Raw genomic sequence first — 23,357 nt, forward strand, 5'->3', positions numbered from 1 at the left:
TGGAGAATTTAAGTCAATTTTCACAAAAATCCAAATTAGTCAAGGCATAGTTAATCAAGTTTCATAATAACGCTGAGCATACTTAAATAAGATTATAAGAAATTAAATACAAATACAGTATTTATGCCCAGTTACAGCGATTGCCGGAGTGGAGTGTTCTGGATTCCTGTGGTACTTGTGGATGAGTAAGGCAAGGGGTATTGATTATAGAGCAGAGCGTAATAGTGATTAAAAAAAAAATCTCAGGGATTTGGTGAGCAGAGGGTCTGTACCTGTTCATCAGTATCATCATCTAATTATAATTGATAAAAGGTAGGAACATCTGTATTCTGTATAAGACAGCACATACAAAAATACAGCCACTGTTCAGCTTTACCACCGTCCCCTTCAGCTATGAATTTTGCTATTTTGGAGGTAGCAGAAGGAGTTCTGGGAAAGTTTGAGAAACCTAGGGACTAGTTGGTGGGGAATGGTGGGGACGAGAGGCTCCGAAATGGCATTTTGAGAAGATTCCCCTAAGCTCCAAATAGCAGGCTGATTCAAACCATAACACGCAACATGGAAATACCATTTCACCCTGTTTTTACGAGGACCGCGTTGAGTTTCATTTCAGTGAGTCACCAATTACTTAACATGCTGAAATGAAACTTAACAGCACTCATAAAAGTGGAGTGAGTGAGGGGAAGAAACACAAACATTGTCTATTTTTTAGCACGTCCCTATAAATCAGGAGCCCCATCATTAATGATTCCTACTGTTGACCTCCGGAAGCCAAGAAATCAAGTTAATATGCCTCTAATGTGCAGCTTGCGTCAGAGCTGCTGACCAGCAGTGGGTGAATGAGATGGATGGACGGAGCTGAACGTACCTGGGACCAGACATGCCTGGCTTTTCTCTAACGCCTCATCAGCTTATGTCACTTGTAGCCAACATACTTCATTATGGTCCCACTTCCTTGGGACCCTAACTTGTGCATGTACCGCTGGCTTGATGAACATCAAAACCAAACACCTTCGGGTCCTGTAAGCTTCATCAGTGGAGGGATTGTGTCTGATTATCTGCGTTCCCCAAGGAGCTGGCTTGAAGGACAGACGGCCTTACTGCATTTTGCAAAGAAAAAAAAGGAAATGGGTGCGTGAACGGATGGGCCACCCGCTCTTAGGACTTCAGTGATTCTGGAGTCTAGAGCCCATGTCAGTGGATCATCTTCATTGTCCAGAATTTATTGGCGTCTTACTTTGTGTGCGGTGGTCTGTTAGGCCTGTGGAATTACTGGTGGAATTTAGGAGAATTGTCAGAGACTCTGGCCTCAGAGGCCCCCGTATAAAGTAGGGGTAACAAGCATGCAGGAACCTCTACTGGTTATTTACGCTCACGCGAGCCTGTGTTTCAAACACGCCCACCTGGTTGCTGCTTTTCCCCACATCGTGACCCTGAAGTGTGTGACTGTTGGTGCTGAACCTTGACCCACGGCAGGGCCTAAAGCTCTGAAGTCAGACGCTCTACCCCTTTCACCCAATTAACCTGCCATAGCAACTTCCAGGTTAAGCCAGCATTCTGAGCCCCGTGTTCACTCCTCTTCCATCCGGGGACTCCACTCAGCGACATTAAGGCAGCGTAGCACAGACCATAGTGAAGAGGAGAAGCCGAGGCCACCCTTGGACAAGAGGGCAGAGTGGGTGGAAGTTTCACTGAAGGAGCAGAGCAGCAGAGGCCAGAACTGGAACAAGTGGAGAGTCACAACCAGAAGTAACGCCGGATGCTTGAGGGAGTCTCGGATGGGGGAGCAGAGGGTGGAGAGAGGAGCTGGCTGCAAGTAATGAGCCAACATCCCTGACCGCGCCCGGCCTGGCCCATGGAGCTTGATGAGTTGCTGGGGAATTATCCTCAGAGTCTTTCCCAAAGTTGCGTGATAAACCGTTGAGGGACATCCGGGGCAGGTGAGTGGCATTGGTGCTTGAACACAGCACTTCCCTCCCACCATCCTGAATGGAAGCCTGCCACCCTCATGGCTAGAGCCCCCCTCTGGCCCTTCTGTGCCTCATTCTCAAACACATGAACAGTCAACCAGGGATCATCAGCTCTTTGAGGCAAACCAGCAGCAGGAATGAGAAAGACCAAGGAAAACAAACAAAAACTGATCCTGGCGGAAAATTGAGATAATTACAGAATCCCGTATGCAGCCAAATGAGCAACCAAGCATGGAGGTGAAATAAAGGAATTTTGAGACATGGGAGAACTCAGAAATTTTATTTTCCATGCATCCATTCTGAAGCCGTGACATGTAGTTTAGCAAGACAAGGGTGAATTCCAGAAGAAGGAAGACAAGCCTGGCAGGACTTGGTGGAGCTGACCCAGGAGCCCAGGAGATGTGGGGTTGGGGGTCCTGTTGCTGGCTGAAAGCATCAGTTAAATATAAAACAGTAAGTCAGTGGAATCCCTGTAACAGCAGAGAGAGCGGGAGGCAGTCGTCAGAAGGTAGCTATTAGGTAGGAAGAAAGCAATAAAGAAAAATAAACAAAAACAAGGACCATCAAAACCTGCATGAGGACGTCCCAGTTCAAAAATGAGCAAACTCAACTGCCCTGTGGGGGAAGGGGTTGCTGTCCAGCAGAGGCACAGAAGACAGAGGCAGAGGACCCGTTTTGAAAACCAGAGTCTTCTGTCCTCACTTTTACCCAGCGTCCAACTTGATGAGAGTTCAGTGTTTTTATGCATTTCTTTACCATTCTGAGCTTGGCACCATGCTGGCCGCTGTGTTTGGGGGTGGGGGACAAGGATACAAAGGATTGTAAGATCCCACCTCCACGTGCTTACAGTCTGTCGGGAAGATGAGACTTGATGTGAAACCCCAATAACCACAGGCGAAGGCATCATTGAGAGCCGATGAGAGGCTGGGTTTAGAGCGGAAAGAGCTTTCATTCCACGTGCTGGGCGCTGTAACGTGTGCTGGGCACCCCGTGGTCAGCAGCACCGAGGGGATCCCTTTCCCTGTGCAATGTACAGACAAGGAATAGATAAACTCCCAAACCTGATCATTCCGGGGACTGGTGTGTGTAAGGAAGAAAATGATGTCAGAGAGAGATGGAGCAGGGCTATCGCTGAGGGAGACAGTGGCGTGGCAGGTGTCTCCGAGGAGACAGCATTAGTGTGAGAGCCAGCCCGTAGGGGTGAACACGTAGGGGCGGAATGCCCCAGGCAGAGGGCAGCAGGGGCCAGGCTGGTGTGTTCCAGAAACAGGAGGGTGGAGGACAGATGCTGGTGGGGCAGAGGCGTCAGGACCCAGGCCATGCAGGGCCTGGCGGACTGCGGTGGGAATCTGGATTTATTCTGGCTGCAGTGGAGAGGTTGAAGCAGGGAACCAAGTGAGCTTGTTTATAGAGAACTGGTGATGGGGCCTGACTGGAACCCGGGAAACAGGATTCACTGGCGTGATTCGTCTTGCTGAGAGGTGATGGGCTGGCAGGAGCAGAGCTGGCGGTGGTTGGACTCAGCGTGCACTTGGAGGAAGAGGAGGGAGGGAAGCTGAGGTGGTGAGCGATTGGATGAGACCAGGGAGGGCCTTGGGTTCTGAAGTGTGAGCATATTCCATAGGCAGTGGGGCACACGGTCACGGACTGTCCCGTCTTCCCAGGTGAAGACTGATCTGGAGCAGCGGGGAGAAAACCAGTGTGATTGGTCACATGCAAAGTGATGCGGGGCTAGACTGGGCAGTGGCCATGAGCACAGAGAGGAAATAGATACTAGAGAGGTTTCAGGATGCAAAACCACCAGGCTTGGCACCTAACCAAACACAGCAAGAAGAGGAAGAGTCGGAATGGCCCGGAGGTCTCAGGCTCCGGTGCCGTGTCTGTCAGTTCCAAGAGGGCGGAAGGAGGACCACCTGTAGAACTGAGAAGTCAGGAGTGAGCAGCTTCAGAGGAGGAGCTGGTGGGCCCCCTGAGTCCGGTGTCCGGGCCAGAGTGTCCGGGGAGGTTGTCGGCAGACACGCACCTGCGAGCCCGGGTGGGAGGGAGAGGACTGGGTGTAAGAGCTGTCAGTGTGCAAGTGGGTGTTGGAGTTTAAGGAGCAGGTGAAATTAACAAGACAAAGCAGCGAGAAGCAGGAGGGGCAGGAGGGCTGCCCCCTTCCAGGGGGTCAGGGACGCGCGACCTCTTCTTGACTTCTGGCGTCCTCAGGCACCTGTCACAGCGTGTGCTCCGTGCACCACCCCATCTCCCCGTGGGCTTCTCCTGTCCTACATGTCCCCTGTTCCAGGTTAGGCACATGCAGGCCAAGCGTCACAGAGCAGCAGTGTGCCCCGCAGCCCCGCAGACATCAGGGCCTTGCTGGGCTCCAGCTGATGGTGACTTCATCCCCCTTCCAAAAAAGGGGTCAATTCCAAGCATTGCATCTGCTTAAGTTTTGGATCCCGGGAGGTCTAACTCAGTGTGGGTTGGGGCCTTGCCACAGAGCAAGTGTGTGCGTGTTCTTTATGTCATGTTTTAGGAGTGATGCTGAGCGTCACAGTGAGGGGAGAAAATTGCCCCCCCCCCCACCTGCCTCTGCTTTCTTGTCTAGGCAACAGCATTTCCTGCCGGGGCCCCGAGGCCAGGAGGACACCTAATGCTGATCTGGCTCTGCAGGGCTTTGTAGGCACGTAGGCCACTGCCCTTCCTCCTCCTCTTTTCTCTTTCCCACCAAGATCCTTCTTTCAGGGGACTCTTTGGAGGAAGAGCAGTTTCCCATCTAGGAAGGTATGTGATCTCCTCCTAAAGGCCCCTCTTCCTGTGGGTCCTGGTCCTGCTTTTCCCTGAAGCACCTCGCATGCCTGTCCTTCCTGCGTCCAGGTGAATTCCTGGTCTGGCAGATTTCAAACACAGGCTCTGCCTCCCCACCCTGATCTCAGCCAGACAACAGGTGGCCTTTTGAAATTCTAGTGTGGATTCTCCCCTCCCATCTCCTTTCCCCAAGGGTAGCATTTCTGGTGTTCTTTTTTTTTTTAATTGAAGTATAGTCAGTTACAATGTGTCAATTTCTGGTGTATAGCATGTTTTAGTCATACATACACATATATACTTGTTTTCATATTCTTTTTCTAATATTAACTAGTATATATAAAATAGATAAACAACAAGTTTCTTTTGTAAAGCACAGGGGTCTGATTAAGTTGAGGAGCTGTGAGGCCAAGCATTCACCTCCAGGAAGTCTGCCATTCGGCCAACTCTGCCCAGTGCCCTGCTCCTGTCCGAGTAGGGTGTAAGGGTGGAAAACACCTTGCTAGCACCCATCCAGACATCACAGGAAAGAGCACAATCTCCTCGGCCTGGGTTATCTGGCTGTAGAATCCTTTGCAGCATGAACCACAAGTATGCAATGCAGGGTACAGGGCAGTGGGGAAAACCTCGTTCTTGTCCTAGATTTATTCTCTTGATGGGCAGAACTACAGAGAGACATGGTAGCAATTTAGCAAATAATTCAACACACTAGTGTTTACCGTAATGTAAACTTAGGTGTGTTGTTTTGCAGACTGTAAAGTTCTTGTGCATTTTTAAAAGGGAAAAACAGGAGTTCACAACCTTTTCCCACTTTTTTATGAATGACATGGCTACGCTGCCCAGAGGCACCCTGGGTTGGGGCAGCCTTCCTCCCCCCTCAGACATGGCCTGTTGAGAAAATTTGGTGGGGTTTCTTCTTGGGCCAGATCTCCCCAACTGAGAAATGGGGGGTTCCTTCCCAGCCATGCCTCAGTGAGCTCTGGGCTTCCCGACTTCAGCAGAAAAGTCAGTGTGGTCTCTTCTGAAACTGTTGGCTGTTCCAACCGAGATTCATCCAAAAACCCACGCAGCTCTGAAGGGGATACAAATCTAGTGAAGTTGCGGCTACACCAGGAGGTATGGGAGCCGGCTTCCCTCCCTCCCCTCCCCCCTGCCTCAGGCGGCTCTGGAAGGGCCAGGGTTTGGGCCTCAGTGTGACTTCCGTAGGCACTGTGGCCTTCGTGGGCCCCTTCCTCCATAACAAATACTAAAACGTGTATTTGATGACTCTGTGGATATAAAGACAAATGTAATACGAGCTGAATTCTATTCATTTTTTTCTTTTCTGATTTTAAAATAAATCAAGAGGTTTGCTCAGGCCGCTGAAGGTATCGTGAGCCCGCAGGCATGATGCCCACCTGGAGGAGTCAGCCCTGCAGGGTGTCATCTCCGAAAAGCCCTGTGAGTCCTGCACACAGACTAACCCAGCCCTCTGGTTGTTTAGAAAATCGGCTGCGATGGCATCATTGGGTCTGCGGCCAAAGAAGACCGGTGCGGGGTCTGCAGCGGGGACGGCAAGACCTGCCGCGTGGTGAAGGGAGACTTCAGCCACTCCCGGGGCACAGGTGAGTGTGGGCCGAGGAGAGGTGACCCTGGCCGCTGCTGGGGCCCGGTGAGCGCTGGGCCAGACAACAGACAAGTGCTGTATATTTTATTGCCCCAAAGTCAATTTTCTCATATATTGTGTTGCCCCAAAGCCCACAGTTTCACGTCTTCCCTGCATCTCATATTTAAGGGATAGTTGATCATAAGTAACGGACCTGGCACTTTGTTTCTATGGTTTCCGAAAGGCAGAGAAAGACATTTTAGCTAGAATGACGCCTTTAGGTTCTGGGAAGTGAATATCTGCCTGTGGCGTCAGGGTTCAGCCCCGAGGTCCATCATCACGCAGCGGCTGCCCCGCCTGACCGGCTTCCCCTGCCGCTGCGAGCCCGCCCAGCTGCTGTCGTGCACACAGAGATGGCAGCAAAGACGCTTTGCTACGTCGTTTTTACCTATAGATGGAAGAGATTTTCTCTGTTTCTGAGCCTTCTGTCCGTGAAAGTAGAATAGCTTTTACACACATCCCTAAAACGTGCACGAAGCCTTATGTTCCGGGAAGTCTGCGATGCCTCTGCCGAGTGTGACCGCAGAGTTACTGTCTCCCACGTCCAGGACGCAGCCCTCCCCTGACTGGGCTCGGAAAGGCCCTGCAGAGTTCAGCTGAGGGCTTCGCAGTCTTTCTCCTGGAAGCATCTTCACAGCTGTGGGCTGCTTTGGCCAGAGGTTGGAGATGGTTTTCGATCTCCTGTCCCAGTGGACACCCACTTATGATGTCCAGGGAAGTATCGGCTTGATACTAACGAGGGGCGCATGAGGCAGGCAGGGTGAGCTCCCCTCGAAGCCTTAGTGAGTGTCCCCTTAGCCAACGTCACCAAGAGTGAGGCTACCCAAGATAACTCGTTGGGCGGAGCTGAGCTGAAAAGCTTCTGTTCTAATTTCTGCACTTGCTTTGGATAGAAGCATTTCAGTCCAGTTCCACCCATGGAGAGGAGAGGATCCTGGTTTGTCCTCCCTGTCCCACGGAGCAGCCTCTGGGATAAGGCAGAGAAGAGACGTCAGTGAACGTCATCCTTTTCTCTGTTTGGATAAAAGACTGGTCTAGAGGAAGCGTTCCTTCTGGATCGCCTGGTGGAAAGGGCAGCGTGTTGCAAACGCTTCTCAGGTTCCTGTGAAAGCAAAACCAGAGGCAAGTGCAAGTCCAAAATGACATTTAGAAACTACATTTCAGGCCCAGTAAGGGCTGGTTTCAGGATTTTAAAGACAGGTGCCCCGCCTGCGAAACAGGAAGCTTATGTGGGAATCTGCTGCGCAGCTTCGAGGAAACCCAAGGAAGCTGGTGCTGGAGCACGTCGATTTTGGGGAAAGCGCACCATCCGGTACAGTAGCCACAGACCACTTGAGTCCATTCAAGTTTTAATTATAATTAATTAAAATTAAACAGGCTTAGAAGCTCCAGCCCTGAGTCCCACATCAGGTGCTCTGTTGCCTCAGGTGACAGGGCTCCGGTGTTGGACAGGCGAGAGAGAACTTGTCCGTCATTGCAGAACGTTCTCTTGGACCTTTGGTCACGGCTGCTCTCTTGACATGTGTGTTGCCACTGGCTGTGTTTGCACCGTGAGACTTGGGTCTTGCCTGCTGCGACTGTTCAGCAAGGGCATCTGGTAACAAGAGCTGTGCAGCTGGCAAGTGTTTGCTATTGATTTTTTTTTCAAGGCTGCGTTAGACCCTTTATTTAAATTGATTGTTGTGCTAAGCTCCAATAAACTGAGCTGACTACAACAGCTCCCTTCTATGGAAGGCAGGTGGAGGAGAGCCGTGATAACCTCAGCCGCTTGGGCAATTCTGTAGAACACTAAGGAAGGTTCCACCACACACCTTTGAAAACTTTGAAAACTGTATGGGACCTAGCCGCTGACTTCAAGAGAACCCATTCAGGGCAAAAGCAATTCTCTTTTTTTCCCCAGAGTCTAAACAGTTTGTTGGCCTTTGACCTTGGCATGAGCAGATCCATTCCTTCGATCGCAGCAATGACCTTTTCATCTGCTGTCCATCCTCCATCCCACCATGTGCCTGGCCCCACCATACCCAGGGGGGAGATGGGTATGAATGTGTAGCCATCCTTCTGGGGAGATCAGGCCTCTGGGGCTGTGGTGGCCAGTGGGGCTGTAGCATGGCAGACAGTGCTGGAAACCTCCTGGTGGGGGTAGTGGTCCCCATCCTGGCGTGTGGCTTAGTGCTCCTTCCCGCTTCTTGGGCACAAGAGCCTTAGCAAACCTTCAGGGAAAGATGAGCACAGGTAGCCTCACCCACCTATAAAAGTTCTGACGTTCTAAACGATTGCCAGATGTCACATCTTCATGTTAAAGTCTGAAGCTGTTTTTTTCCAAATCTTTGGGCTGGGGTCTGTGAGCATAAGCTCACATCAGTGTGGATTCTGTTTATTGAAGATGTGCATAGAATGCTCACTCACACCTGAATGAATCACTGTCTAATACAGTTTCATCAAACACAGACCTGTAATCCTGGTCTGATGTTCTGGAATGCACAGAGGCACTGGCATGTGGTCACCCATGCATCCAGCCACCCAGTAAACATTTATTTAGCACCACTGCATTTTAAGCATGAGGTGTCCAGATATAAAGGTCAACTGTCACCAAGTCGGCCCCAGTCGAGGGCGGGGACCCCCCACCCCAGGCAGGCAACTTGAGTCCCTGTGTGACGTGGAAGCCGCTCAATGTGGGGTGCTGTGGGACCCTAAATTCTAGTGGAGCTCCTCGCCTGGGCCTGTGGGCAGATGAGGGTGGCCCCCGAGCCCTAAAGGACAAGTCGAAATGAACTGACCATAGAGGTGGGTAAAGGACATTTCAGGCTGAAGGAAGAAGCCCAACCTGGAAATGGTGCAAAGCCCCCAGGTGATGTGACGTGTGGGCGACCCCACGTGCGGCTGGATGGATTCGCAAATCCTGTCGGTTTAGATCGGAAGGTAACTTTCATCTCGGCCCAGCTCGAAAGATGGGGAGAGGAGGAATGCCTTATCACCCCGAGGGTGAATGTCCAAGAAAATACTGTCCAGAAAGAGAAAGCGGAATCAAATGCAGGATTTTTGCCCACTTAGATCAAGTCCTGACCCTTGCCTGAACTCTTCTGGGTCCTTTCACCCAAGTACTTTAGCTGGGAGTGCAGAGCAGACCCACACAGGGACAGTGTCCGCACCCCAGGATGTCCCACTCTGGTGTCCTCGAGAGGTCCCAGTGCAGCGAGTAGGGATGTGGACCATCCTGAGCTTCAGTTGAGCCTCTGGCCTGTTGCCTCCTGACTTTGAACAAATGAGGCCCTTGGCCTCTCAGCTATAGGAGGAATCGACTTGAGCTGGCTGGCGTATTACTTCTGTGATGGGTGGGCTTCAAAGTGCCCAAGCTTTTGGTCAAGTTGAAACAACTAAGTTTTTTTTTTTTTAATTTAGTAATTTGAAAATTCTTGATATGATGCCTTCGTTTCATTCACTGGATTGTCATTTCCACATGATTAATTCTGTGCTGCTCCTCAGCATGAGAAAGGTGACTGGGGTCCATGGCCACCCAGCCCAGGACACACTTGGACTGAATTCTCTCCCCAGAACCAGCCATGGTGCCCCATGGGCTCTGAATCTCCAAGAGAACCTTCTCAAACAATTGATTCTTCAAAGGGAAGGTGATGTGATTGATCCCTTTTGAATGTGGTTAGATCCACACATCACACATTTATTCAATAATTACCTTTAGAGCCTCTGCCACGTGCCACGTTCTGTGTCCCTGCCTCTAGGTGTGGGGTAGGGAGGTTCATGGGGAAAGGTGCCACTGTGTGGTGGTGACACATGACTCTCTCTGCACCATGATTAAAAGCTGTAGTCTCAGTTCCTGAAATGTGCATGTAAACCCATTACAACCTATTTCTTTTTCTCAGTCAAGAATAACCTTTGTACGAAGGTGTCCACCTGTGTGATGGCAAAGGCCGTTCCCCAGTGTTTCTCATGTAAGAGGTTTGGCTGTGACGTGCAGAACTAGCGGTGACATGCCTGGTGTGGGGCTTTCCTCGCTTGCGTGCCTGAGTGTTTTCGGAGGAGAGTCAGTGGTGGGATGAGTCATGCACGAAGCCATGGATTAACACTAAGGCCGTTTATCACTGATGTGTAATTGATGTTTAAGGCCGATTGCCAAAAAGAAAAACTGTAGAATAAAACCAATTTTAGAGCTATAAAAGATGAAGAGGCATGGAATTAGAGGCCAGACAGAAACACGTGATAGCATGCCAGAGATATGTCTTCATTCTCCTCACCCCACCTGGAGCTCAGGCAGAAAGGGCTAAGTCGTGCCAGAGAATTTAGCCACACATGGCACTTTTACAAGGCAGTTTCCATATTACAGGGTTGGGTTTCCCAAAGCACAGAGGGCATTTGGTAAGACCCTCCTGGTCTTCATGCTGGAGATAAAGGTCACAGCCTCACTTTGGCCCACCTGTGCTGACCTCGCATTCAGAGAGCTGAACCAGAGTATCAGTCGAGTCTCGTGGGCTTCCCAAATAACTTTCATTTGGAACCAGAACAACCTTTAGGGATAAATGTAAGGACAGTGATATTCTCATAAATAATCTTTGTAAAAAGAGAAGACTGTAAACTTACACAAAGCCTCCCCAGGCATTTTTAAAGATTATTACCCAAAAAAAAGGACTTTGTTTATATATATATATATTTGATACAACCTTGTGAAAATGTTCCAGTCAACATAGCCAGGGTTTTACTTGTTTCCATCATGGTCCCTTACTAGCTCAATGGTTTTCTGCCAAAGAAAGTTAATGCTACTGAAAACACAAGGGGAAAATGTGGCCAAGTCAACTACAAGCATATCTACTTGGGAAATTCAGACAAAAAGTATTTTGCAGGGAGGTGTGCTTTTAGTCTGGTGATATTAATTATTCAGAAGATTTGAGGCAGGTGTAAAGCCAACATCCCTTTCAAGTTCGTTCTGATTGCTTGTCCTTATGGCAAAAATGACCTGCTCTCTTAGAGCAATGGCAACAGTGTTGAATTTTATCCGTGGCTTCCTCATGAAACCAAATCGTGCCCCTCTAACTGGATTTCTCCCGTTAGATGGCAGAGACTAGAATGGAAAATTTTTCCAACGATAAAGTCTTGCTGTCTTACCTAAAGTGTGACTCTGTCTTGTGAATTCTTACAGCAAATCCCCCCTTAATTATATTTCATTCCCCATCAACCTGGTGGTGTCTGGCATCTGCATGGGGGACATCTGGTACGAGGGGTGACAGGGTGCTTTGGGACTTGGTGATGGGAGTCTTTCCCTTGCTGGTCCCCCTTCTCACCATCCTTGGGGTGGCTTTGTGCTCTGGGTAGGGTAGGGGCCATCGTAAAGAGGACAGTAACTTAGAGGTTGTTTTCTTAGTTTATGTACAGGGAGCTTGTTTCTTATTTCAGGGTTTTTGTTCATTAGTTCCCTCCATATGGTGAGCTGAAGAGCTCATCTGAGGTGGAAGGGTTAGCAGAGCCCGGCACACCGGTGACTCCCCGGCCCCATTATTCAGGGGTCACCTGAGCAGGAGCCTCTCCTGAGTTGCGCGTCTCCCCTGAGCTCTTTACTGCTCATCTGCCCCTGCCCCTGAGGGTACGTGAGAAAGGAGAGGAAGCAGGTGCAGCAGGTGCCTTTTCAGTGTTGCTGCTTGTGCTGAAGTTAAGCTTCAAAATAGGCGTGGTGAGCAGGCACTGACTGCAAATGCCCCTTGCTGTGGAATGTGGAAAATTACCTTATTTGGGTGCGTCTGCTTCTGCATCCTGGTGATGCTAACGCCAAGGTTTGTTAGTTCCCACATAGGAAGAGTTCGTGCAACAGCAGCAGCTTTCAGAGACTAATTCAACCCCCACAAGCAGATCCTGTTCCCAGGTCAGTTTTGTGGTTGAAATGGAGATTCCTCCGACAGAGGTTTTAATCGCCACTGACCCCGAGCAATTTTGTCTCCGTTTTTGACACTTTACTATCTCGTACACCTGGAATCCAATAATTCTTCAAACTCTTCCAGAAGGAGTGAATTTCTCTAAAAGAAATTTGTGGTGTGTAATCCTGTGCTATGATCCTCAAAGATGCTTTTTTTTTTTTTGTGGTCACATTTTCCAAGTAAAGAAGCATTCTTAGAGCAAAAACTATTTTTAATCAAAAAAAAAAAAAAAAACAATAACAAAAACAAAAACCTCACCTCGCCCTATGAGGACCAGACAGAGGAGGGGCTGTGTGGGCTGCCCTGGGCAAGTCAGTGCCGCTGTTCCCGAGTCGAGCGTTCGGAGGGGATCCACCTGGAGGACCACAGCCCAGCTGCTTCAAGGAGTCGTCCTGCCTGGGAACCCGAGCAGATCAGGGTACAAGAAGTAGACAACTCAAACTGGAGTACGTTTTCATCTGTGATGTCTCCCTAAGCATCAAGTAGAACATTTCTTTGTAAGCATCTGAGGCTGATCTATAGTAACAGTGCCAGAGCATTTGCTGTCAAGACTAAAGGACCCTGCAGGATGGCTGGTTGAACACAGGTGCTGATCTCCTTGGCTTCCCAAGATCACCCTAAAATGAATGAACAGGAACTTATTTAAAGGTGTAGGGAGAACGAGGACATCTCGGGTGAACGTTCGGACCTGGCTGAATCAGAACAAACAGACTTGGTTTTGTGCAGTAAACAAACAATACACAATGCCTGCCTCCATCCCCCCAAATCAAGGGTTTGACACCAGAGTGTGTTCTTCGCTCACGCTTCATGTCCGACATGGGTTGGCAGGAGAGTCTGCCTGCAGTAGCCGCTCACAGAACTAGACTGACGGGATTTTATTGTTTACGTCACCTCGGCAGGAAGAAGGGAACACGGCAAATCAGGTCCTCTTACATACGCATCACTTTCACTCACACTTTCAGGGTCAGAGTGAGTCACATGGTTGCACAGTTTTAAGAGCAGGGAATCGCATGGCTACCGTGATTCCAGAGAGAGACCTGGAAATGTCTGGTGGCCAGCAGCACGACACAGCACCTATAGCAAACTTCCTTGCACTCTGGTTTCTTGGTTGCCAGCACATAAAAACTGTCCCTGCCCCTTAACTGAAAGCCAGTCCTGACCATCAGGAAACCACAGTCCCCTTCATCTGTGGGGGAATACTCTCCATGACCCCCAGTGGATGCCTGAAGCCGCAGACAGTACCAAATGCTATGTCTACTATATTTTTCTACATATGCATACCTGTGATAAAGTTTAATTTATCAATTAAGCACAGTAAGAGATTAACAACAATAACTAATAATAGAACAATTATAACAATATACTATAATAGAATTTATATGAATTATGGGTGAATGTCTCTCAGAATATCTTACCTTATGCATTTAATGTCTTTATCACACACTGTGGCCATACATTTTGCAGTTTGAGGTTCAACAGTAAAACTAATATGAATTTATTTTTCCTTCACACTTTCATGGATAGAAGGTTCTTTCTTACCATAGATCTTAGCAGCCTCAGCATATGATTTTTTTCTTTGCTGAAGTCAAGAACTTTTACCACTCCCCTTAAAGAAGTAACTTACAGCTTCTCTTTGGCACCCCCAAATTGCCAGCATCACTACTTTAGTGCTTTGGGGGCATTAAGTAAAATAAGGGTCACTTGAACAGAAGCCCTCTGATACCACAACCATTGGTCTGACAACCGAGATGGCTGCTAAGTGACTAATGGATGGGATACACTGGACAAAGGGGTGATTCACATCCTGGGCCGGATAGAGTGGGGTGGCGCAGGATTTCATCATGCTACGCAGAACAGCACGCGATTTAAAACGTATGAATCGCTTACTTCTGGAATTTTCCATTTAATATTTTCAGACTGTGGTTGACCACAGATAACTCAAACTATGGAGGGTATGGAGGGGCTACTGCATACAGAGACACCCCATCTATGGCATCGTTCTCAAAAGAGTCTGCACACAAATGAGACAGACCAAGATAACCCGAAAAGATGACCCATGGGGAAAAGCAAGATAACTCAAATAATAGAAGTTTAAAATCTCTAGTAACTATTCTTAGAAAGATTTGAGAAGTGATTTTTATCCATAAAACAAGTGCAGAATGCCATGAGAAGAAGCAGTCAGAAAACAAAAAGGAGCTCTCAAATAGTAAAACTATGACTGTCAAAAACCTGCAATAACGGAGGTGGGTATAGCTCAGTGGTAGAGCGTGTGCTTAGCATGCGTGAGGTCCAGGGTTCAATCCCCAGTACCTCCATCAAAATAAATAAATAAACCTAATTGCCCCCCCAAACAAAAACAAAAAAGAAATCGAAAATAAATAAATAAAATATTTTTTAAACCCTGTGATGAAAGTCACCATAAACAAAAAAATGACAAATGACAGAAAAAAAATGTGCAAGTCTAGTACATAAAGGGCTTGAGTCCAAAATATATTAGATGTTATAGTTACTAAAATATATTTTAAGACTGCTGTTTATCAAATAAAAGCAAAAGCCAGTGGGAAAAAGGGCAACACTCAGGAACCAGGCAGTTAACTGCAGAAGAGATGCAACGACCAGTAAGTGTGTACTAGGACACAGAACAACATTGATAATGAGAGAAATGCAAGTTAAGTCTATGTCATAACACTGTTTCACCTCTTGGATTAGCACATATTAAGAGGATTGATAATATCAAGTGCTTAGACGTCTGCAAATAAACATGTATTCTCATGTAGTGTTGGTTTGACTTCTGTATTAGTCAAGCCATTATGGAGGGTAATTTAGGTGTACATTTAGACTTTAAACTGCATGTATGTTTGAACCAGTAACGCTCACAGTTGGCCCGGGAATTCACTGTACCTACGCTCAAGAAGACACATACAGAACTGTCCACTGCACAACTATCTTCTAGCACCTTTGTAGAGATACAGTTTACCCACCATAAAATTCATTCACTTAATAAAGTGTGCAATTCGGGGTGTTTAAATACATGCACAGAGTTGTGCAGCCGTGACCATGGTCATCCCAGAAAGAAACCACACACCCAAACTGAAATAACTGCAGGAATTATCTTAGCAAAAGATAAACGTTATAAACAAACACAGTGTAGGGAATGATATAGTAAAAGTTGAAGTGGGATGTAGGAAAGTGAAGGGCAATGTAGTTACTCTGATTTCCTCATCTTTTAATATCCAGAGATTAAAATATTTCACTTATGGCTGGTGAGTCACATAATAGAGGTGTGAATGTAATTAAAGGTTGATGGGAAAACATCAGAATAAAGAAGAAATAATGATTCACTAAAATGTAGTGATGAAAGAAGGATGAAGCTAAGATACTGACCCACACACCATATTAGCCGTGATGGGTGTGATGACAGGTAAGCTGCTCTGAGGTCTTTGTTTTGTTTGGGAGAAAAACAATATGATCTCAATAGATGCAAAAAAGCACCTGATGAGCTTCAGTACCTCTTCATAACAAAAGCTCGTAACAAACTGTGGTGAAAGGAAACTTACCTAGTAAATGATACCCGTCGCATCCTCACAGCCGACATCATTTTCAGTGGGGACGTTTTGGAGGATTCCTGTGAGCATAATGAATGTGACAAGGATGCCACACCCATGTGGCACACAACATGGTTTTGTAAGTTTCCACCAGAATGATGGAAAGAGAAGAAATTCAAGGCATAAAGGTCAGAAAGGAAGAAACAAAACTGACAGGTGGACACATTTCAGTTACCTATGTAGAAACCCAGCCGAAATAGGCGACTTACTATAAATGACAAGAGTGTTAGAAAGATGGCCAACTGTAGGCTGTATCTTACAAGATCAGTATACTTTCTATTGTATCCTTTAATAGCTTTTGAATTTTTGCACCTTGGGCACATATGGCTCAGCAAAACTTTATTTTAAAGTTGTCCTGGATCTTTTAAAACCACGTATGATATCCTCTTTGCCTGAAATGGTGTGAGTGTGTTTACATGCATTAAGAGAGGCTGAAAAGGCTGGTCACTCAAATAATACTTTCTTAAGGGTAATTTTCTCGGTGCAGTGTTGTATAGGTTGGTTTTAGTTTTTCCCCTTTTGTGGTTTGAATTATCGTCTACTGTATTTATATTGAAAGTAAAGCCATTTTTACTGTGAGAAAAGGAGGAAATAAATAAATCTCTCATTTTTGAAGCTCCCCTGCTGATTCTGATGAACGCATTTGGGAACCACAGAAGCAACATTCATAATCTAATTTGGGACCATCATCTAAATTGCCGAAGCAAACGCGTATCACCCTTGTCTAAAACCCAAATGGAAATCAAAACAAAATGATTACCAGCCTGCGTTTCAGAATCTCACCATAACGCTGGGCCCATTAATTGACACAGTTGCCCAGTTAACCAGCCATCGGCCCGCCACTGACCACCTCCCTGGCAGCCTCAGTCATTTCCTCCCAAATCTCCACTGACCACCTGCTGTTCTGGGCACGTGTTGGGTCAGAGCATGGGCAGAAGGCCCTAGCCTCTGGGGGACCCCAGTATACTTGGAAATACTCAAGGAAGTGGACACAAGTACATACTGTGATCATTGCAGAAATGCCCCCAGGGCAGTGAAAACGGGAAATGATACACAGCATTGAGGCATTGGCTCTGTCACAGGGCAGGTAGCCCAGCTTCTGCTGACCTCCCCTGGAATCGGGGAAAGTACAAAATACAACAGAGAGCCAAGGAGTCCAGTAGATGAAGCCTCCAGGGGCGTCCCACACCCATGCTCCAGGGAAGTGCTGTTTACTCCGAATTCCAGGCTGTCTTCATTTGCCAGAGCGGTTGTAACCAAGTACACAAACCGGGTGGCAGGCACCACAGTGCTGGAGGCTAGCAGTCTGAGATCACGCTGTGGGCAGGGCTGGTTCTTTGTGAAGGTGAGGAAGAGCCTGCCCCATGCTTCTCTCCTCGCTTCTGGTGGTGGTGTGCTGGCAATCTGGCTTGTAGATGCACCGTGCGGATCTCCGCTTAATGTTTCCGTGGCATTCTCCCCGGGTACATGTCTGTGTCCAAAGTTCCCCTTTTTATAAGAGCACCAGTCATGTTGGATTAAGGACCCACCCTACTCCAGTATGACCTCATCTGAACTAATTACATCGGCAACAGCCAATTTCCAAATAAAGTCACATTTTGAGATATTGGGGGTTAGGACTGCAGCATATAAATTTGGGGGTGGGAAGGACACAGTTCAACTCATCACACATGCAAATGGTGCTCTTTGGAATTAGGGCAGCCAGGAGATTCTGGCCATAGAAGAACACTCTTTGTTACTCGACCATCTTGATTTCTCACAGCTCTGCTAGCCCCGCGGCTCTGAAATCACCTTCGGGCAGGGAGGGGGGCTATGGGGGTTGGGGGGAAGCTGTGGGGCCTCTGGTGCAAGGTGAATGTGTGACTCACCTGTGTGTTATTCGTCACTGCAGGTTATATTGAAGCTGCTGTCATCCCAGCTGGAGCTCGAAGGATCCGTGTGGTGGAGGATAAACCCGCCCACAGTTTTCTGGGTAAAACAAAAATGATTTGACTCACGATCGATGTTCTGAAATTTGATTTGGACGATCAGACTGGTAATCTGGTTCAGCAAAATGCTGAAGAATGCTCTTGGGCCATTGGATTTACATTCCAGTTTTAGGTGTGATAACATAAGTAATCAGAGTGGACCAAACAGTGCTTTCATGTTTGGCTAAAGTGTAGCCACCCCCAAAGTGGATGAGAGGTGAGGGGAGAGGTCAGGAGGAACCACCAGCTTTGGACAGGAAGGAAGGAGACAGAAGAGGGAGCGAAAGAAGTTGTGAGGAATTGAGGGAGTGTAAGTCCCCCAAAGTAATCCCAGAAATGTTCAGCAGCCTCAGCCTGGGCAGCAGCGGAGCATCACCCCACCTGCAGGGAGCCCCTGTAGGTCATCAGTGGCTCTGGTGATGACTATTTCTCTGGAAAAAGAATAATAGCTCTCAATCTAATGGAAACTCAAAAGAGCACTGATTTTCACTGAGTACTGTATACCCCAAATTCCCAGTGGCCAACTCCATTGACTTAAGACGTAAACACCTGTTTCTTCCTATGGAAGGGTTGAGTTCTAGTCCAGTGAAGGTCTTCATTGCCTTCGACAGACCGCACTTAAAGCCCAGGAAGAGTCATTTAGTTTAACCCCTTCTCAGCCACAGGAAACCCTCTGAATGCGTTCAGACTCAATCCCTGCCTTCTTCATCGGCCCCCACAAAGGTCACCAGGGTAGATCCAGTGCTGAGCTGACACGTAACTGTTCTTAATGCTGCCACAGGGCCAGCGTAAAGGGGGGTGCCCAGGGCCTGCCTCTGCTCAGTTCACTGGGGTGGGGCATGCTACAACCCATGTTTCCCCCTCCAGCCGTACCCCCACATTCCTGTCTTGGGTTAAATTTCATACTGGCAGTAGCTGACCTCCTACCCGGGCACCCCTCTCCTGAGCTTCCTCATGTTGTGATCCTGCATCTATGTTGCAAGGTTCTGTTTGAGTTTTTTGGGTTTTTTTAAATGTAAAACATGGTATTTCTCTGGCTGCCACCTTAAGAATTCAGTTATTTTGACTAAAATGAAGTTTACTCATGAAATGCTTTTATTTCAACTTTTATCACTGATGTTTTCTTTTTTTGTATATATGTATATATTTTTAATTGAACTATAGTCAGTTTTCAATGTTGTGTCAATTTCTGGTAGACAGCACAAAGCTTCAGTCATACATGAGCATACGTATATTTGTTTTCATATTCTTTTTCATCATAAGTTACTACAAGATATTGAATATAGTTCCCTGCACTTGTTGTTTATCTATTTTATATACATCAGTTAGTATCTGCAAATCTCTAACTCCCAGTTTATCCCTTCCCACCCACCTCCCTACTAGTAACCACAAGTTTGTTCTCTATGTCTGAGAGTCTGTTTCTGTTTTGCAAATAAGTCCTTTTTTTTTTTTAAGATTTCACATATAAATTATATCATATGGCATTTTTCTTTCTCTTTCTGGCTTATTTCACTTATAATGACATTCTCCAGGTCCATCCATGTTGCTGTAAATGGTATTATTTTATTCTTTTTTATGGCTGAGTAGTGTTCCATTATATAAATATACCACAGCTTCTTTATCCAGTCATCTGTTGATGGACATTTAGGTTGTTTCCATGTCTTGGCTATTGTAAATAGTGCTGCTGTGAACATTGGGGTGCATGTATCTCTTTGAATTAAGGTTTCCTCTGGATATATGCCCAAGAGTGGGATTACTGGGTCATATGATAAGTCTGTTTTTTAGTCTTTTGAGAAATCTCCATACTGTTTTCCATAATGGCTACACCAAACTACATTCCCACCAGCAGTGTAGGAGGGTTCCCTTTTCTCCACACCGTCTCCAGCATTTATCATTTGTGGACTTCTGAATGATGGCCGTTCTGACTGGTGTAAGGTGATACCTCATTGTAGTTTTGATTTGATGATTAGCGACACTGAGCATTTTTTCATGTATCACTTGATGTTTTCAAACCCATGCCTTTGTCCAAAATCCTGCCTCTGTAGATACAAAAGTAAGTCTTTTTCTAAATGATCTCTACTTGAAAAACCCACAGTCTAATAAGATGGACGCCTAACAAACCTCTAACAGGAAAGTTGACAGTGAAGACTGCCATCCTGTTATTGAAGGGTTAGGAGCCACTTACAGATACTAAGATAATCCTCACACACCTGCCTCAGAGAGAGGCAGGAGTGGGCACAGAAGCTCTTGTTTCTAAGTGGCCACACCAGGCTCACAGGCAGGTGGCCCCCTGGGGGTCCCTATGTGTCCCAGGCAGCCCTGCCCCCTCCTCCCAGCTCTCCCACCTGCTGTCCATCCAGCAGCCTCCCTGAGGCTGTAACAGCCACTGCTGTGGCCGCTGCTGGATTAGCACCTTGCCGTCCCTCAGGTTGACACCCTCATTCTCTTCATCAGCCCTGTGGTTTTGCCCACCTCCTGGCTTGGAAGCTGGCCTGGTCCAGCCTGGCACTCTTCTCTGCAGTTGTCCCAGCTGTCACTCTACAAATAGAACAGTGCTTCTAAATCCTTTCCAAAATGGGGCTTTGTGCTGCCCTTGGCAGCTTATTCAGAGGGACAGCCTTTTTACTAAATTCTCAAAGAGCCCCCCTCCTCTCTGCCCACCGAAGGGAATGGGGGCGACTTTACCAGTATGTGCTTCGGAAGCCCCATCACCCAGTGTCACCCCCCAAAGTTACTCTTTCCAGCGGGTCCATTGGTTCTCCCTCCCTACCTGGAGAGGACATTTCTGCTCCCTGGAGGCACTGGGTCTCTGTGGGAGGCTGACATTGCCTCTGACCCTTCTTCAAAACTCATTATTCCAGTACCCCAGGTGCTGGCTCACTTCCAAAGTCGGCTCACTGGTTCTGCCATAAAGCACCAGCAGGCGCCCTGCAGGTAAGTTCTGAGACTTCCTAGCACCTTCCTTCCAGCCCCAGGTATCTGGGGAAGATAGAAACGTTCCCTTGACTTCAGCTTTTCTGTGTGAAAGAAGAATGACAGAGGGATGTTAGAATCCTTGAGATCACTCAACATCTAATTGCTGTAGGGAAACTGACTTTTCTCCAGAACCCATCTTAGGGCCAACAAGTGACAGGATGCCACCCAGGGGAGCTGGCTCTCGTGATGGTCCTTCTCAGCTCCGGAAGCCTGAGGACCACACGGGCAAATGATAGCACGGACATTGACATTAGTGACTCCCAGTCATTGAGTCCTGCTGTACTTTGAAACCTGACCCCTAGTCCCGCCTAGAAACTGTACTGCAGAGCATGGTCATGCCTGTTTCACGGAGGAGCAAACTGAGGCTGTAGGAGGTCAGTAGCTTGTCGGAGGTCCTCACTTCCTCTGGGCCTGCTGCAGGTCAGAGTCTCCCAGCATTCCTCTGAGGCATCAATCGTGGTCAGAGATCAATTGATGGGGACGGTTTTTCATCAGAGGACACATGTGAAACGTGTCCATTGGAAACCTACTTCAGTGTGTGGATTTCAGAGAAGCAGACCTCCATTCTGAGGAGATTGGTTCAATGTCTCAGGGCGAATGCTCAGCCCCCCGGAAGCGCTGGACCTCCCTGGGCGGTTGGGACTCTGCCACCTTATCTTATCCACAGATCAGAATCCCAGTGTTCCAGGGCCTGGTGTGTGCACGAGGGAAATCCAAAGGTGGTCCACGACTGTTATATTTCTAAAGTTAGTTCCAGTGAGCCTTGTTTCCACTCGGGGCTGGGTGCTTTGGAAGTCAACCCTGTGTAACTTTGAATTGCTCTCACATTTGCTGGGAGCAGTTCCTGAAGAATTTCACCCCACCTACCTTCAACCCACGCTGCCTGGCTTTCTGCTCAAAACCACCTGGAACAGGAAATGCCTCTGCAGTTTGCATCCAGAGCTGAGAATGGAGCTGGCAGAACTCCGAGTGGAAATAAAAGGAGCTGACTCCATGCCAGGACGAGAAGTAGGTTGAATGTGGGTCAAGTCGTCCAGTGGAATCTGCGCGGGAAAGAGACAGAAAGGAGCCTGGCTTCTTCACGTGCAAGAGGAGGGCGTGTGGGCAGGTCTGCCCTCCTGCCTCTGCCTCCAGCCAGCTCCAAAGAGGAGCTGGGCCCTCCCAGCAGGAACGCCCCCTCTTCGTTCCTGGGAAGGGCTTACAGGCTTCTCCCACAGTGTCCGGAAGCCCAGGGACAACGTGTAGGTGTCCACAGAGAGACAGAAGGGCCCTGATGGAAACACGTTCGCCACATGGCCTCACGTTCTGGGTCGTCGAAGAGGTTTTGTTCTGCTGTGGTAGCAAGGGAGGGTGGGTACCCATCCTCACCCGAGACAGTTGCTCTAACTGCCGAGAGGCTTCTGATGGCTTCTTAGCAGAATGCACAAACACAAGCACTGTTCTATTTGAGACAGAGTTTAAAACATCCAACCTCTGGCCGAAGCAGGATCAGCAAGCGAAAACCTCCTCCCCAAATCAGAACTTCAGACATCACAGGTAGAAGAATCAAGTCGCTCAGAAATTCCCTTTGTTCTTAACTCTAGTATTTCTCCATCAAAGCAGAGCATTTGTCATCATCTTAATAACTGCTGCTGAGTTTTGAGGCCCCCAAATCCTGATTTTAAGTACAAGCAAGTCTCAAAATGCTTACAGATGAAGAAAGCTTGCATATACCCTTGATGCCCAAGGAGTGAGAGGAACGGGAGCTTAGAGGACGCAAAATGTACTTACTCTGGGGGAGCCTTCCGTAAGAAAAAGATTACCTTATATACAGGGCCTTGGAAAGGACTCAAGCACGCGAGGGGCCCCGGAGCATTGGCCTCCCTGCTTCTCGCAAACCCTGCTTTGTGAAGCTCGCTCTGGGGTGGGGGATCCTGCAGACGAGCCGGGAGTGATCTGCTCTCTCGCTGCCTGGAGCTGACACGGCCCACAGGTGGTTTTCTCATCACACTCCACACTGAACCTGTGTATTCACCATCAGTAGTGACCTTGATGTTCCAACAGACCCTCTGAGGCTGCAGTCTTGCCCTTTGGAAGGACTGTCAGGTGCTAAATTCTGATTTTCGCAGGAAGTCCCGATTTCTCAGCATGGACCACAGTGCCCTGCAAAGGTTGTATCTTGCTCACCAAATTTCTCACACCAGAGTCAGTAGTTTTGAAGTGATTCCCATGCTTCTTGGAACTGCTGATCTCATTGTAATTCTGCCTCTGAGTTTTCCTCCCACTGCAAAATACGTGAGATTGTCACCGCGATCAGACTGTTCTGATGAGGGGGTGCTGGCTTTCAGACTGGGTGCCGATGGCAGTTGTAAAGCTGTATTTACAGTGCCTGGAAGCTGGCAGCCGCCATGGAGGCGGCCACAGCAGAGCCTGGCACACAAAGTTTATTCTTTCTGGGGCCATCAGAGCCCCCCACACCCAGACCCTGAACTCGTGACCGTGTGAGATTT

General features: G+C 48.0%; 1 protein-coding gene across 4 annotated transcripts in view; it reads left to right on the forward strand.

The window, feature by feature from the left end:
* ADAMTS17 (ADAM metallopeptidase with thrombospondin type 1 motif 17) overlaps positions 1-23,357 on the forward strand; it is a 302,738-nt gene that overhangs the window by 216,878 nt on the left and 62,503 nt on the right. For 2 of the 4 annotated variants that reach the window (XM_074353935.1, XM_074353936.1), the window contains exons 15-17: positions 6,241-6,361; positions 10,281-10,349; positions 17,817-17,897. In XM_074353935.1, the coding sequence (XP_074210036.1) occupies positions 6,241-6,361; positions 10,281-10,349; positions 17,817-17,897 (271 nt within the window). The remainder of the gene's footprint in view (positions 1-6,240; positions 6,362-10,280; positions 10,350-17,816; positions 17,898-23,357) is intronic. The other 2 variants (XM_074353937.1, XM_074353938.1) reach the window with 1 other exon arrangement.

This window comes from Camelus bactrianus, chromosome 27 (assembly GCF_048773025.1).
Source record: "Camelus bactrianus isolate YW-2024 breed Bactrian camel chromosome 27, ASM4877302v1, whole genome shotgun sequence".
NCBI lineage: Eukaryota > Metazoa > Chordata > Mammalia > Artiodactyla > Camelidae > Camelus > Camelus bactrianus.